Genomic DNA, 14,410 nt, shown 5'->3' with positions numbered 1-14,410 from the left:
ATATATCTTTAATTCAAGGTAGGCAATTGCCCCTGGCTGCCCCTTTGCAGGTGTTCTTGGCCGTCTGGATGAAAAATGCAACAAATATATGAAAACAATTTCTGCTAGCTTTGTTTTTCTTTACTTCAATGTTTACCCCACCCCCTAGAATTGGTTTCCGTCCAAGTTTGGAGGGGTAATGCCCTTCCTGCCACCCCCTGTAGTTGCGTCACTGATCTCTTGAAAATTCGTTTCCGATAGAGATATTATTTTCCATTCTGTAGGCGGACATTAATTACTTGAAAATGCTAGTACCTTATATTTGAAATTATTGACAGAAAGTTCCCACTCACATACAAGGGATGAAAACATATTTCGTTTCTTAATTGTTTGCTACCAGAGCCATCTAGATTAACGCATGCGCGCAACTTTATTGTGTCCGTGGGGTTTAGGTTCGTTATTAGGTTATAACTATGTTTTGGACGTGGAATTTTGTTTATAAAATGGATTTGATAACACCAACATAGATAGGGTATTAGTGAGCTTTGTTGGACTTTTGGTGAGAGGCGATTTTCACATCGATGGACTGTCTTATATGGCAGCACAATGAATTACAAGCCACTTTTAAAGTGACGCTTGGTACCTGGCATTTTTAACCCAGTATGAAGGAAATGGTAGGAGGCTGTTGTGTGTGTTCCGATGAACGGGGATGGGCTGAAAACCCTCTGGTTTACTGTGATGGTCAAGGTTGCACTGTGGCTGTACACCAAGGTGAGCTATTAAAAGGGTTAAGTAAGAAAATAACATTCAAAATGCTCTTTTAACGTTACCTGTAACGTTCAAGGTTCAAAGGTAACCTCGTTGCAAATGTGTTTTGCATTTTTTGTCCGTTATTTTATTGCTTGGTATAGTGTTTTCGCAGCGAGCTGTTTACAATTCCTGTTACATGTGTATTTGATAGTGTTTGGTAAAATTGAAGAACTTTTATTTTGGATTGCAAGATTTATTGCCCCACTTAAAATTGGGTCTCTTGTCTCAGCATGGTATGTTATAGTACCTGGTAAATTCAAATATCAGTGCAGTTTAGAAAATGTTCACACGTATTGTATTAGGTCCTAGATGCATGCCCATGCTTTGCCTTAAGTGATGGGGATGTGATTATGATTATGCAAGTTAATTATCTGCCTATTATGGTGGAATACAAGGAGAGACGTTTTGCAAATTGCAAATACTCTTCAGTGTATTAAATTTAACGGCGTGACTATTTTCACTCCATAACGAGAATAAAGTGATATTTTCACTAGCAAACCTTTCCTTTCATTAGGTAGGGCTTACTTAACATATTATTTTACTCATTGTCACTGATTAATAAATCCAATCACTGGTATGGAAAATGTAAGGAATTAACAGTGTAGCGGTTATTTTCACTGAACCTAAAGCCAGAGCAGTGCTGTCAGGTGTACAACAGCATTTCACTACATTTGGTACCCTACATTTCCTTCAGTCATTACTGTCAGACTGTCACAACTGGTGGGTTTGTTTATTCTCGCATCCATAATTACTCACTCAACACACAAGCAAACAACAGCAGACTGGTGAATATGTTTGCCATGTGTCCAATGAGCTACTTGTATCTACTGTGTAAGCATAATCTGATTACTCTTGACCGTCACATTTTACAACCAATCAGCCCTTACTTTTGAAATGCACTTCATAGCATAACATTTAGCCTCTCCAGTTAAAATGTTTTTAAACTGTTTGAAAACTTAATGCAATTTCCCCAAGTTTCAAATGTTTTTTGATTGTATCCTCCTTATACATGCTTGTGTTCTAAATTACCTGAGGTGCCATGTGTAGGATGATTATTACATCCATATTATTTCAATGTGTGGTGTTATTTCATGGGAAAACCAGTTTAGTGACATCTTCCTCATCCTGCAGAACACTACGCGAAAATGCTAAATCTTGTAAAATTAAGACCCAAATAAAACTACACCCAAAACAAAGGTGGTAATAAGCCAGTTTTTTGTCATAGAATGTTTTTCTGTAGTTGTTGTCAGATTTCTTGAGTGACATGTTTTGGTTTATTCTTTAAAATTTGTCAAGAGTTTAAAAATCAACTGCAGTTACGATACTGGTAACAGTGTCGTATGGCACAACACCTCTCACTCGTTTATTTCGTCATTTTTAACATTCGTACTTACGTATTCTGCATTGCAAAAGATTCTTGAAGGTTGCCTTTTGCTTTTTTCGATTGCGTAACACACAATATGGCGTGAGAGATATTTTGGCCCAAGTTCCTTTTGTTTTATTGAGATTTCATCATGCTACGAATGCAATTTTTACATGGTTCAATTTCGATGTACGTCTGTTAACACATACTGCGGAGTTCTAGTGATTAATTAAGGTTTTGTTCAATATATGCTTTCGTGGTTAGGTTAGGCAGGGCAGGTTAGGTTTGTTTCCCTTAGCATTAAAATAAAGTCCCTAAATGCTTTCTACTAAGGTTCTGATTTACTTCTACATTCATTCCCATGCTTCTACGATATTTACTGTCGCTTGTCGACGGAGAATATCTTGTCCATGAGAACTGCGTAAGGTAATTTTCAAGTTTTTTTTTTCAACATAAATAACTTTTTTTCGAGTCCAAACAGTGCTCATTACTTTAAGGAAGGTTCAAATTTCGTGTGACAATGATTTCCAAAATTCTACGATAATCAGTTTTTGTGCTAGGAGAAATCGTAAAACAATCGGAACCGTTACCAATATTTTTCTTGAAAACACATGAATTCCCGGTCACATAGATTCCACGATGAAAGAAAACACCTCCACGAACTTTCAAGATGCTGCAGAAACTCATTTCCGTAAGCACTTTCTTCTGTAAAAATGAAGAAATACGTTGTGCCTATACTACACTGTTACCACGATATTGCATCCAGTAGCTTCAAGCTACATTACAAAACATTCTGAAAAAAAACAACAAAAAAACAATGTGTGCTGCCTCGATGCAGACAAGACCACTTCCAACATCTGGTCTGGCCTTCGAGCGTACGACTCTATCGTGACTGCATTTGCCCAAGTTTTAACATGTTACATATGCACTTGGCCAAACATACTAACACTCTTCGCTTCATTGGGTATAGTTTTGTTTTGGGCCACCCTGCACTTCTTCATTCACAAAGCAACAATGTTTGATTGTATTTAATATTATATATTAATGTTTTTTCCATTTTTTCAGCTTGCTATGGAATTGTGACTGTTCCTACTGGTCCGTGGTATTGTAGAAAGTGTGAATCTCAGGAGAGAACTGCAAGAGTAGTAAGTAAATTCTGTTCCTACTTCTATTTCAGGAACATCTAAATTCTGCTAGTATTGCAGGATATAATAGTTGTAGAATTTAGACACTAATTCTGGTTGTTTACTGTTGAAGCTTCTCAAAGCATTGTGAATGGATAATTCTTCGGACATGTACACTTTACTTGTGATTATTTCTGCAAGCATGAGATACATTGTTTCGTAACATTTCAGATCACATACTCACTTCACCAGACCCCTAATCTTGTTTCACATGAGGCAGCCGGGCTCAACTTCCAATTGCAGGATGCTTTCGTGAGTAGTTTAGGCCAATTAGGTTTAGTGTTCTTAGCATTTTTACATTTTCAGTAGGTTAGGTTTGGTTGCCTGAGTATTTCCGCAGTTTGTTTCCTTTCCGATTTGTGTGTATGATGCATATGTATATATATATATTTCAATGAGAAGGATGCTTTAAGCAAATGCTATTTGTTGAACTTGGGTGGCCAAGCATGTTGAATAGTCAACTCATTATTTTGAAGGTTCTGGGTGTGTGTTTTTTTTTCTTTTTGAATGTTCGTTCATCTAACCATGGTTTATCCTTATTGTCACAGTTAGACAAAAGTGGAAGAACGGTGACACAAAATGAGCAGGAGGAAATGTGCAAAATTAGTGATTTGTGCAATTTTTAAACACAAAACTTATATATTCATGTCCATTTACGCCATCGTAGATTTACTCACAAGTACGAGTAAACTCAGTTAACCCACGAAATCTGTTGCGCCAACAGAAATGTAGGATTAGCTGGAAGTAAAAGCAAAACTTTACCCTCCGATTCCGCAAGTATAAATAAAGTTAACCCATCCCATGTGCAGTGGACTAATGGCTGTCATCTGCAACCGGTAATGTATTTCAAAACTAAATAAATAAAAAATGGGAAGTAATAGACACAAACTCTGCATGTAATGAGCCAGAAATATATGGTGTATTGTTGAATATATACTTTGGTAGTTGTTTATTGTGCACATTCTGCAGCACGAGTTTGTAAGATTCATGGATCAGAACGCTACACTTTAAAAGTAGAGTCACTACAGCTACATTTACTGAAAAGTAGATCGCTACGCTACTCCTATTTGCTATTTTTGGCGCTACTTTTTCATTAAAATACTATGGGCATTAAAATAAGCCCCTAGCAGTTGTACTTACTAGAAAATAGATTCCGTTATTTATTATCATGATAACCATAATTCTATCATTTTGATAGCAGTGTTGTCGCAGTACCTACGACAGTGTTTGCGAATGATGTGTGCTTATGTAAGTGGCAAATTATTTCAAATTTGATATCAGAGTATTACAATTACGGTGTTATTCAAATTTGACATATTTTCAATTAACATATTTTTATTTATGTTTCTATATCAACATATTTTTCTTGAAGGTGAATAGCCATTGGCCGGATTATATTCGTCTATGTCATTTGGTTATCTGGATATCAGAATTATTCATATACCAATGAAATAAATTACGTGGATATCTATAATATGCAATTTCTGGAGATTTATCATCTAGATTATCCGTATTGCCATTATCTTGTAATAGACGTGGTCCTTGTGGAGGTAGATGTATATATCGAAATATACAAACATCAATTGTTTCTTGTTGCTGTATACACATACCAATGTCCCTTTAACTTCATCCTTTGTTTTTTCTGTGATTGAGCATGCCTTCTCGAAACACAACCAATCACTTGCTTCCATCTGTATGATGTTTAGGTACTTGCTTTCAGGCTAGATACCATCCTAGAGTAAAGTCAAGGTTTTGTGTAGCTTGCTAAGCCTTTCAGATTGGTGTGATGGAAATGATCTTGACTCGAGGCTTACCCTGACGTATGTACATTTTCATACTAACAAGTTTATGCAATGTTGATGCAAACAGACATCACAGCTTCAAACATGATGTAATGGAAAATACAAATGCTGTCCTCAATAGAAGTGGAAGATTTATCTCTTTAAAAGTCGAACATTTGTAATTGTGACAAATGAGAGAGAAGAGACAAGCTGCATGTGGCTTGTAGCCAGCTAGGTAGATCAGCATGCTAAGTGATTGATTGTTGCAGCTTACGATCCTCTGTTCAAATCCCAGCCTGATTGGCTGCTCTTTGTGAGTGTCCCTTCATCAATTTCATGTCATCATTCATGCTTGTCATAGCAGTGTACTATCAATACAATAATGCAATGTGGATAAGATATAATTCTTGGCATATTTAGACATATTTTATGAGGGTTGATCAAATGAAAACTGAACAGTGGATGTATTGAGTTATATTTATATTTTCCACTTTCTTAATTTTTTATTCTAGATGTGCACTATTACATTTTTCTGAAAGATCTTGATGCGCAGATTCCAAATCTGCAATTTCTTTCACCCTAGCTCAATTAGGACCGGCGCTATGTCCCTTTGGAATTTTGTAAATCACCAAGGATCTTTTTTTCCACAAGGTTTTAATCCAGAAGTTGTGGGGCCTCCTGATGGTGCAGTGGTAGCATTGTCACCTTGTAATCAAGGGGTTCCGGGTTCGAATCCCACTTTAAAACTGTAGGTCCAGTCCCGATTAGCCTTACTGTGCATAAAATGGACTTAAAACGCCAAATCAATCTATCAAATCCAGAAGTTGTGGCCTTGGATGACAGCTACGTTCAAGGATCGGTCTTCTTTTCGCTGGAAACAAGACAAGGCCATTCTGAACAGGCAAAACATGATTAAAACTCCATGGACCTCAAGGTGTGGCGACAACCCTGTGTAGATTTAGAGCGGGAGTTAAGGAAGAGAACCCCTACTGCATAATGGACTTGCCCTAGATAGTCGCACGTGATATGTGTAGGCGGTCGAGCAGCAATCAAAGCCAAACAGCCTGCCCTGTTATCCACGGGAGTGGTTTTGCTGCATGACAACGCACGGTCACATACATCAGCTGCTACAAGGAACACGTTGGCAACATTTGAGTGGACAGTGTTGGAACACTCACCCTATAGCTCTGATCTATCGCCATGCGACTTCCATATCTTTGTTCCGTTGAAAAGGCATTGAAGGGTCCACTCGGACAATGAATTTATTTTATTTATTTTTTATTTCATTTAGTTTATTTTACTTCACGTTTTGTGCCTCTTGGCTAATTTGCGAAGATGGGGATGAGTGATGAAATGATGAAATTGATGAATGGACATTCACAAACAACCAAGCCCGACCGGGATTCGAACCCGGGACCCTTGGCGTCGCAGCGCGATGTGCTAACCACTCGGCCACAGGGTCGGGCACTCAAACAATGAAGTCATAGACAATGTTCGCAACTGGTTCCAGTCTCAGCCAAAGAAGTTCTACGAGCAGGGTATTCACCGCTTGATGAAACAGTGGGACAAGTGCTTGTGTAACTTTGGATATTTTACGTTTGAAATAAACAATGTTGATTTCATTCTGTGGCCCCTGTTCAGTTTTCATTTGATCCACCCTAATATTTCATTTTTAAGATTCTTTTTTACACCCTGAATACTCCCAAGAAAATTGTATGCTTTTGGTACAGGTGTACTAAAATGAGGAACACTGTCGGCAACTTCCAAACTAAAGTGGACAGTCATTTGTTTACATTCCTCGCGGTCACTGCAGATGAAAATATTATCCTTTACTTGTGCCTAAGTGCTTCCATGTTGCCATATTCATAACGTCCATTCCTGCCTTCGATGTCAAAAAAATTCATGTTAATTATTGTGTGCCTGCTTTTGCTGTGAGGTGCTTTTCTCTTCATGATTATAGTAATACAGTACTCAATACAGGCATTTTGTCAGTGCAGTGGCAGTATCAAGCCCTAATGACTCGGCATTGGCTTGCTCATGTCCCCCAAAAGGACTGCATTGAGGTACACACTTGACCAAATTAAATAAATGAAATGAAATATGTTTATACCCTGTTTGGGCATGCAGTGTCTTGAACCCCTTTCTCTCAAGACCTCCAGCTGCTCTCTCAAAGTGATCTGACCCTTTTTTCTGATCACTGCCGGCCTTTTTTGTTCTGTCGTATTTCGCAATTGCATTGCGTTCACCCCGGCAGTGACAGGACATTTACCTGAGAAACTCCTGTCTCATCATCTTTGAGTTGCGAGGCTCGTACCTGCACCGATATACATTCCACAGTATCGCATGGGAAGCAGCCTATTGCGTCACCCAATCACTCGCTTAGGATTGAAAGATTCAATGACAGCATCAGACAAGCTGTGAACTTGTAATGCAGGGCAATGTGTATTGAATGACATCTCAAAATTAAAATTAATTATTGTATTAGTGTAAGTTTGGGTTACACCCAAATGCAGGTTTCTCATGTGCTATTTCTATGTGCAATAAGTAAATTTGAAAATGTTATATTATCTTACCAATGTCAAGACCACGAATGTGCTAAATCTTACTTCCAGATAAAAACATTTTAATTAGGGATTTAACAGTGTGAAATTTAGTTCGAAGCTGATGAAGTAACTCTAAAATTTACCGATAACTAGGGACTTGAAGTTTTAGTTTTATTTTTCCCTAAATTTCGGGGTTATTTTTTACTGCAATTCGGTGTTAGATTTCACGGGTTAAAGCAAAATTTGGTGTTATTAATTGAAAATTGGTGTTATTTATACAGGCTTTTTTTTACAGTTTCTTCTATGCATAAGATTTTCACATTGCTTTAGTAATGGAAAATTATGGCAAATTTTAGTTTTAATGACAAAAATAAATAAATAGAATGCTTACCTTTGTGAGAAATGACCAAATTTCTTGCATTTGGAAAACTATTTCATCTCATCTGTCACTAAATATGAAATGTTTATTGAAGGATATCACCCAAATCTTTGAACACAATCATATTTCAAACCTTTCACTCTTCGCATAATAAGATTTTCAAAAATTGTTTTCATAAATTCAGTTTACAATAACATTAATGTTCACAGTATTCACTCACCACACTTCCTATAAAACAAAACAATTTCTAAATAGAAAGATAGCAGTTTTTTTTTCATTCACTCTAATGGAATGATTGCTTTAACATAGGCTTTCGCAGTTCGTAGTGCGATGTACTCCTTGTCTTCTTTCCTTCTTTTAAGCTTCTCGAAGCCTTCGACGACAGAAAGTTTCCGGTTTGTTACACTCACTTTAATTTTGTTCTCGGGCCTCCCCGACGGTGTAGTGGTAATGTGACAAACTACTGCATTCACCTCTGGCTTTGGGATGCTGTGAAGTACACCACAGAAGGAAAAGGAAATGAAAGACACTGCACAAACCATGCATCTTCAGTGATTCTGACTGACTGAAATTTCCCTAACAATGCCATAAAATGCATCTCAGACCTCAAAATATCATTTGGTGTACAAACATGCACCCACACCCCTATGCCCCTCCCCACGCAACAGGTGTTTCTCCCTAAAAATTTTCCCATTCCTACAACCACCCAGCGTCGAATAACATGGGTACCTGGGGGAAACCCTGGGGGGTAAAGGCGGTCAGGGACGTGATCACATCACCCCCACTCACGACCGGATCAAGAAAGTGTGGGGCGTTACCCCCACACCCCCTATACGCCTTCATGGCGTTGTGCTAAGCACAGGGGAGCACTTTACCTTTTTACTTTTTTACCTACAAAACTTCCCTTTTGAGAAGATCCCCGCGGCAAATTCTATTTCAGGATGAGGTCAAAGCATTGTCAGTCATTTCTGTGCCAAACTGCAATGTATGAAGCATGACAAACTCTTTTGAATCGAACTTTCACTAGCTAGGCTAGAAATGGACAAATCTCATACCGCTGCTGGTAGTTCTTTTTGAACAGATAAAGTGTTATGTCCAGTTTATAGTGCATATTTCGCAGTGTTTTTCGCGTTACAGTGCAAATTCGGTGTTATTTCGCGATTCCGAAACACCAAAACCTTGCTTCACGTCCCTACCAATAACTTGTATTCTAGATAAGGAATAACATACATGACATGGGGTCCCGGGTTCGAAACCCGGTGGAGGCACATGGCAGTGGTTCAGATCCCACTTTAAACTGTAGGTCCAGTCCCGATTAGCCTTACTTTGCATAAAGTGGACTTAAAACACCAACTCAACCAACCAACATACACCACATGCGATCATTTCATTAGGTAGATAAAGTCCAGTTTGGCATGTACTTACTTTTCACTCAAGCTTTCACATCATGCGACTTCATGATTTCTCTTCTCTTTCACAAATATAATTATTTTTTTCATAAAAGGAGAGAGAGAGGAAAGAGATGACTAGTGATGAAGCCACATGATGTGACGAAAGCTTGAGTGAAAGGTAAGTAATGCCAAATTGATATTCTACAGATCCGATAAATCACACACGATACATGAAGAACCTAGGTGGCTCATTGACGTCCGTAATAATCGTGTGTTTCTAGGTGACTGCAATGGAGAGGAATTATTTCTCTTGTAGTGTACTGTTATTACAAGAGAAATAATTCTACAATGCAAGCAGTGCGTACATACAAGAAAAAAATGGAGAAGAAGTTGCATATTTAAACATGAAATCAGGGGAGGGATAATACATATTAATATCCATTAAAATTGTAACAAAGTCGCAGGAAATTGCACTAAATTACAAGATATTTATAGATACAGGAATTGAATGAGTGCCAAAAGGGCAGATAAACAAAATGGCGTAGGAGACAGTAAACACTTAGCACAATACAAAAGTCTTATATTTTGGGGTTAGTACCTCATTGTCACTAGAATAAAAAAGAACTGAGTTACAGTAGCGCAGAGGCACAGCTTCCGTACATTGTTGCCAGAGAGAAGTGATAGATCACGGGTTCAGAGGAGCAGATCCTTTCATCAGTGTGCAGACTCAACCTAGCCACCCAAGAAGCAATTCTTCATTCCCTCCCAAACCTCACCCCATCCTGCAGTAAACACTGGTGAAAGGATCTGCTCGTCTGAACCCATGATCTATCACTTCTCTCTGGCAACACTGTACGGATGCCAGCCTCAGTATTCTGTGCCTCTACGCTATTGTAACTCCGTTACATATTTTTGGTAAATAAAAAAGCAAAATTTCTGTACAAAAACAGTCAATTTCTGGTTAAACAGCGGTAAATAAAATTAAATTTCGCTAGTTATAGCGGTGAAAAAGTGCCATATGAAATGACATTTTGGTTTTAAAAAATGTGAATATAATCCCAAATTTGATTTAAAAACTGCACTATTACACAAAATATACATATCCCTTCTAATAGCACATTAAATCATTACCCCGGTCGAGGAACATAGTGGTTCGGATCTCACTTTAAATTGTAGGTCCAGTCTCGATTAGCCTTACTGTGCATAAAGTGGACTTATAACACCAAATCAAACAATTAAATCATTACCAGAATATAAAGTTTATTCCTGTATAAAGGGGTCCATTTTTGCTTCTCAAATATTTACAGCAGAATTAATAAATTTTTCGTGAATTGTATTACTCACAGGATACTTCAGAATGTGTCACGTCTGTACATAAATGGTAAATTTCGTGTTTAAGAATTTATTTCGCATTTTGCAGTTCATTTCGCATCATTTCGTGACAAAACAGTGTAGGAAAATGCACCTCACACCGTTCAGAAACATAAAAAAATAACATTAGAATGTGTTATTTCACATTTCGTGTTTTCGTCAAAAAAGAAATATGCATGCCTCTAACAATGAGGTATTAGCCTCAAAATGTAAGACTTTTCTTTGTATTGTGGTAAGTGTTTACTGTCTCCTACACCATTTTTTAAAGATATTTATAGATATTTAAGAATGGCACAATTGTCAGTAATTTACTGATACATCAATAAGCATATATCGGCCGATATCGATAGATTACGGATTAATCTATCCCATCCCTAATTTTAATATTCAAATTTCCTAGGGGAAAACCGGTTTTACATTTGTAAATCTATTAACAAAAAGAAAGTAAGAGACTGTACTTTGGTGAAAAGTTAAAATTTGCACATTTGTGGATTTGGCATTAGTGTGACTGTATGTATCCTGTTCATTTTGTATAATACCTGGGATCATATATGAGGCTGGATCAAATGGAAACAGAACAGTGAATGAATGTATTGGGTTATATTTATGTATGTGTGTGGCGACAACCCTGTGCAGAGTTAGGACTGGATGTAAGGAAGGAAACCCCTTCTGCATAATGGACTCGCCTTAGATAGCCGTACGTGAGCATGTGATATGCATAGATGGTCAGGTAGCAGTATTGTCCAAGCAGCAATCAAGGCCAAACATCTCGGCTTGTTGTCCTCTGGAGTGGTTTTGCTGCATGACAATGCACGGCTTCATACGGCAACTGTTACAAAGAACACGGCAACGTTTGGGTGGACAGTGTTGGAACACCCACCATATAGCCCTGATCTATCACCATGCGACTTCCATATCTTTGGTCCTTTGAAAAAGGCATTGAAGGGTCAGTGCTTCCACTTGGAGAATGATGTCATTGACAATGTTCGCAACTGGTTCCGATCTCAGCAAAAGAAGTTCTACGAGCAGGGTATTCACCGCTTAATGAAACAGTGGGACAAGTGCTTGTATAACTTTGGAGATAAGTTTGAAATAAACCTTGTTGATTTCATTCTGTGGCCCCTGTTCCGGTTTAATTTGATCCACCCTCATATTTAAAGTTGTTTATGCATAACCCCACAAATATCACTGCTCATCTGATGAAGGGGTGTAGAGTTCTGACAGTGTATTGTGGCAGGTAAAATGTTTTGCTTACAGCTCAAATATGGGTGCTCACGAATTACTGACACTGTTACTATTTACACTTTGCAAAATATGCTAGCACAACACACAATAGTTTAAGTTTTTCTTGGTTCCAACACAATTTATGAAGTGGTGAAAGTAGATAAGACCAGAAATTATATATGCTAGTAAAATTGTCGGTAAAGTTAATAAGTCATTTTTTTTTATTCTTACATGACTGTAGTTTGTGAGTTTTTCATTACTGCATTTGAGTGGATACGTGATGACAAGGGCTAGGATTTATATGACCAAAAAATCACCAAAATATTCGAAATTAAGTATGCTCTTATGACCTAAAATTTTACAAAATATGCACTAAAATTTGAAAAATATGCCCTTTTAACTAGACTGTTTCAAACATCAATATCTAACTTATGCTGAAATATTTTCATAGGTCACTTTATGGGCCCTGAGTTGAAATGCAAAATGAATACTTTCTGTAAATTTTCCATTAAAAATGAAAAAGATTTTTCTGCAGTCCCCCCCCCCCCAAAAAAAAATGCTCAAGTGAACATGGGAGTAAGAATGAATCCACTTGGAAAATAACTGGATATTTCTTGAAAAATTGAAAATATGCTGAATATGACCGAAAATCCATCAAAATATGCTTTATCACGTAGAAATGGCCAAAATATGCCCTTAAAAAAGTTTCTTCACAATATGAATTTCTATATATGTAGGGAACACGTCACCCTTACCGAAAATAATATGCTAAGTCATGAAAATCCGCCCTAGATGACCAATCAATGATAACATAGATAGTAGGGATGGCCACGAAATCTGCATAATGGATTCAAATTATCTGATATCTGTTTGAGATGTAACAGATAATATCTGGATAGAACAGATTTGATTAAGGAATTGTAGAAAATCCTTACAGTGTAATTCGAAAATGTCAAATGAAAGAATATGTGGATAGCCCATGAACTGGATACACAATATAACTTTCCGGATAGCTCAGACATTTGGGATAATTAGGATATCTTCCCATCCCTATAGAAAGGCTACATTATTTTGGTTGGAAACTTTACAAAACCCAACAGCCATGAAATTTTACTCGGATATTTGAATAAGTACTCTAATGCAGACAATGAAATTTGTGCAGTATAGCCATTCCCACTAAGGTTTATAAAGGCTGTGTTGCTGGAAGCTCCTCAACTTCCTACTGTAGTATTACTGTAAGACAGAGACCATCATACTCCCCAAGCCATTTTAGATCTTCACAGTTGCTAGTTTGAGATATCAACAAATTGCAGGTCGATCGTTTTAATTATACTAACTTCAACTAGGTCTGTAGGTCTACCAAAATGTATCTTTATATCTGGCAGTTATGGAGATACTCATAGTTGACACTGTACAGGCTGACAGAATCGACACGTAAGGGCTTCATGTCCAGCTTTCGTGGTTAGTAGCATAAAATACTTTAAATGTTAATTGTATGGAAGTCGTTGCCAATGTTCAGTTTGAATAATTATAGTGCAGTTGTGGATAATTGTTGCTATTTCTTTGTTTGATTTGTTGTTTCAAGTTGACTTTATGCACAGATAGGTTAATCAGGACTGGACCTACAGCTTAAAGTGGGATATCAGGGTGTCTACCAGTCGAAAAAGTCAAGAAATTATGCTTGTGGTAAAGAATTCTTACGGTATAGTGAATTTACATTGTTATATAGAGCTGTACTGGGATTTCATAAAATTGAATATTTGGAAATTACAATTGTATCAAGTTCTGTTTAAGATTTCTTCACTTTGTTTCTTAAGAATTTTCTGGTCATTCCCCATCCAGGAAGAAGTTTGAAGCATTAATTTTTACATGAATTAATAATTAAAGCAAGTCTAAATCTCTTGTTAAGGTACCCAGGGTGTTTACTCACCAGGAATTGTGCGTGAATTCTGCTTGAATTTTTCTCCGTAGACATAAAATATTGAAAATCCCATTTAATTTATTACATATTTATTAATGCGCCGAGCCAAGTTTTTTACAGTAAGGAGAAAAAAAAAGCTGCATGGAAAATAACACAATATTATCTCAATCCATTTGGTCTGTTAGTGTCCTTTTCAGAACAGTCTGTCTGACACACGGAAGATTATTGCAATATGTGATATCTTTTGTAGATGTATTTCTAGTCTGAATATGTGAAATTGCAAATGTAAACTCTGCACCTTGAATTAAATACGTATATACTATACCGTTCAATGAAATTGAATTAGAATTTTTGGATGCATCGGTATCTCACATACCATTTATTGTTAATATATTTGGATGTGGATAGTGAGAGATGGTAATACATAAGGTTGAAATAGTGAAAACATCATCTTGTACCCTTAA

General features: G+C 37.1%; 1 protein-coding gene across 5 annotated transcripts in view; it reads left to right on the top strand.

Moving 5' to 3' along the window:
- Nucleotides 1-411: 411 nt before the first annotated feature.
- Nucleotides 412-14,410, top strand: part of LOC145981498 (zinc finger protein zfp-1-like) — a 90,668-nt gene continuing 76,669 nt past the window's right edge. For 3 of the 5 annotated variants that reach the window (XM_083114774.1, XM_083114771.1, XM_083114772.1), the window contains exons 1-3: nt 412-750; nt 3,218-3,297; nt 3,508-3,588. In XM_083114774.1, the coding sequence (XP_082970900.1) occupies nt 642-750; nt 3,218-3,297; nt 3,508-3,588 (270 nt within the window). In that variant the 5' untranslated portion in view covers nt 412-641. Of the gene's footprint in view, nt 751-3,217; nt 3,298-3,507; nt 3,589-14,410 lie in introns of those variants that run through there. The other 2 variants (XM_083114773.1, XM_083114775.1) reach the window with 2 other exon arrangements.

The sequence above is a fragment of the Lepisma saccharinum genome, chromosome 29 (assembly GCF_977018435.1).
Source record: "Lepisma saccharinum chromosome 29, izLepSacc3.1, whole genome shotgun sequence".
In the NCBI taxonomy this organism is placed as follows: domain Eukaryota; kingdom Metazoa; phylum Arthropoda; class Insecta; order Zygentoma; family Lepismatidae; genus Lepisma; species Lepisma saccharinum.
The sequence above is the reverse complement of the archived record's forward strand: the minus strand, read 5'-3'. Positions and strand labels throughout refer to the sequence as shown.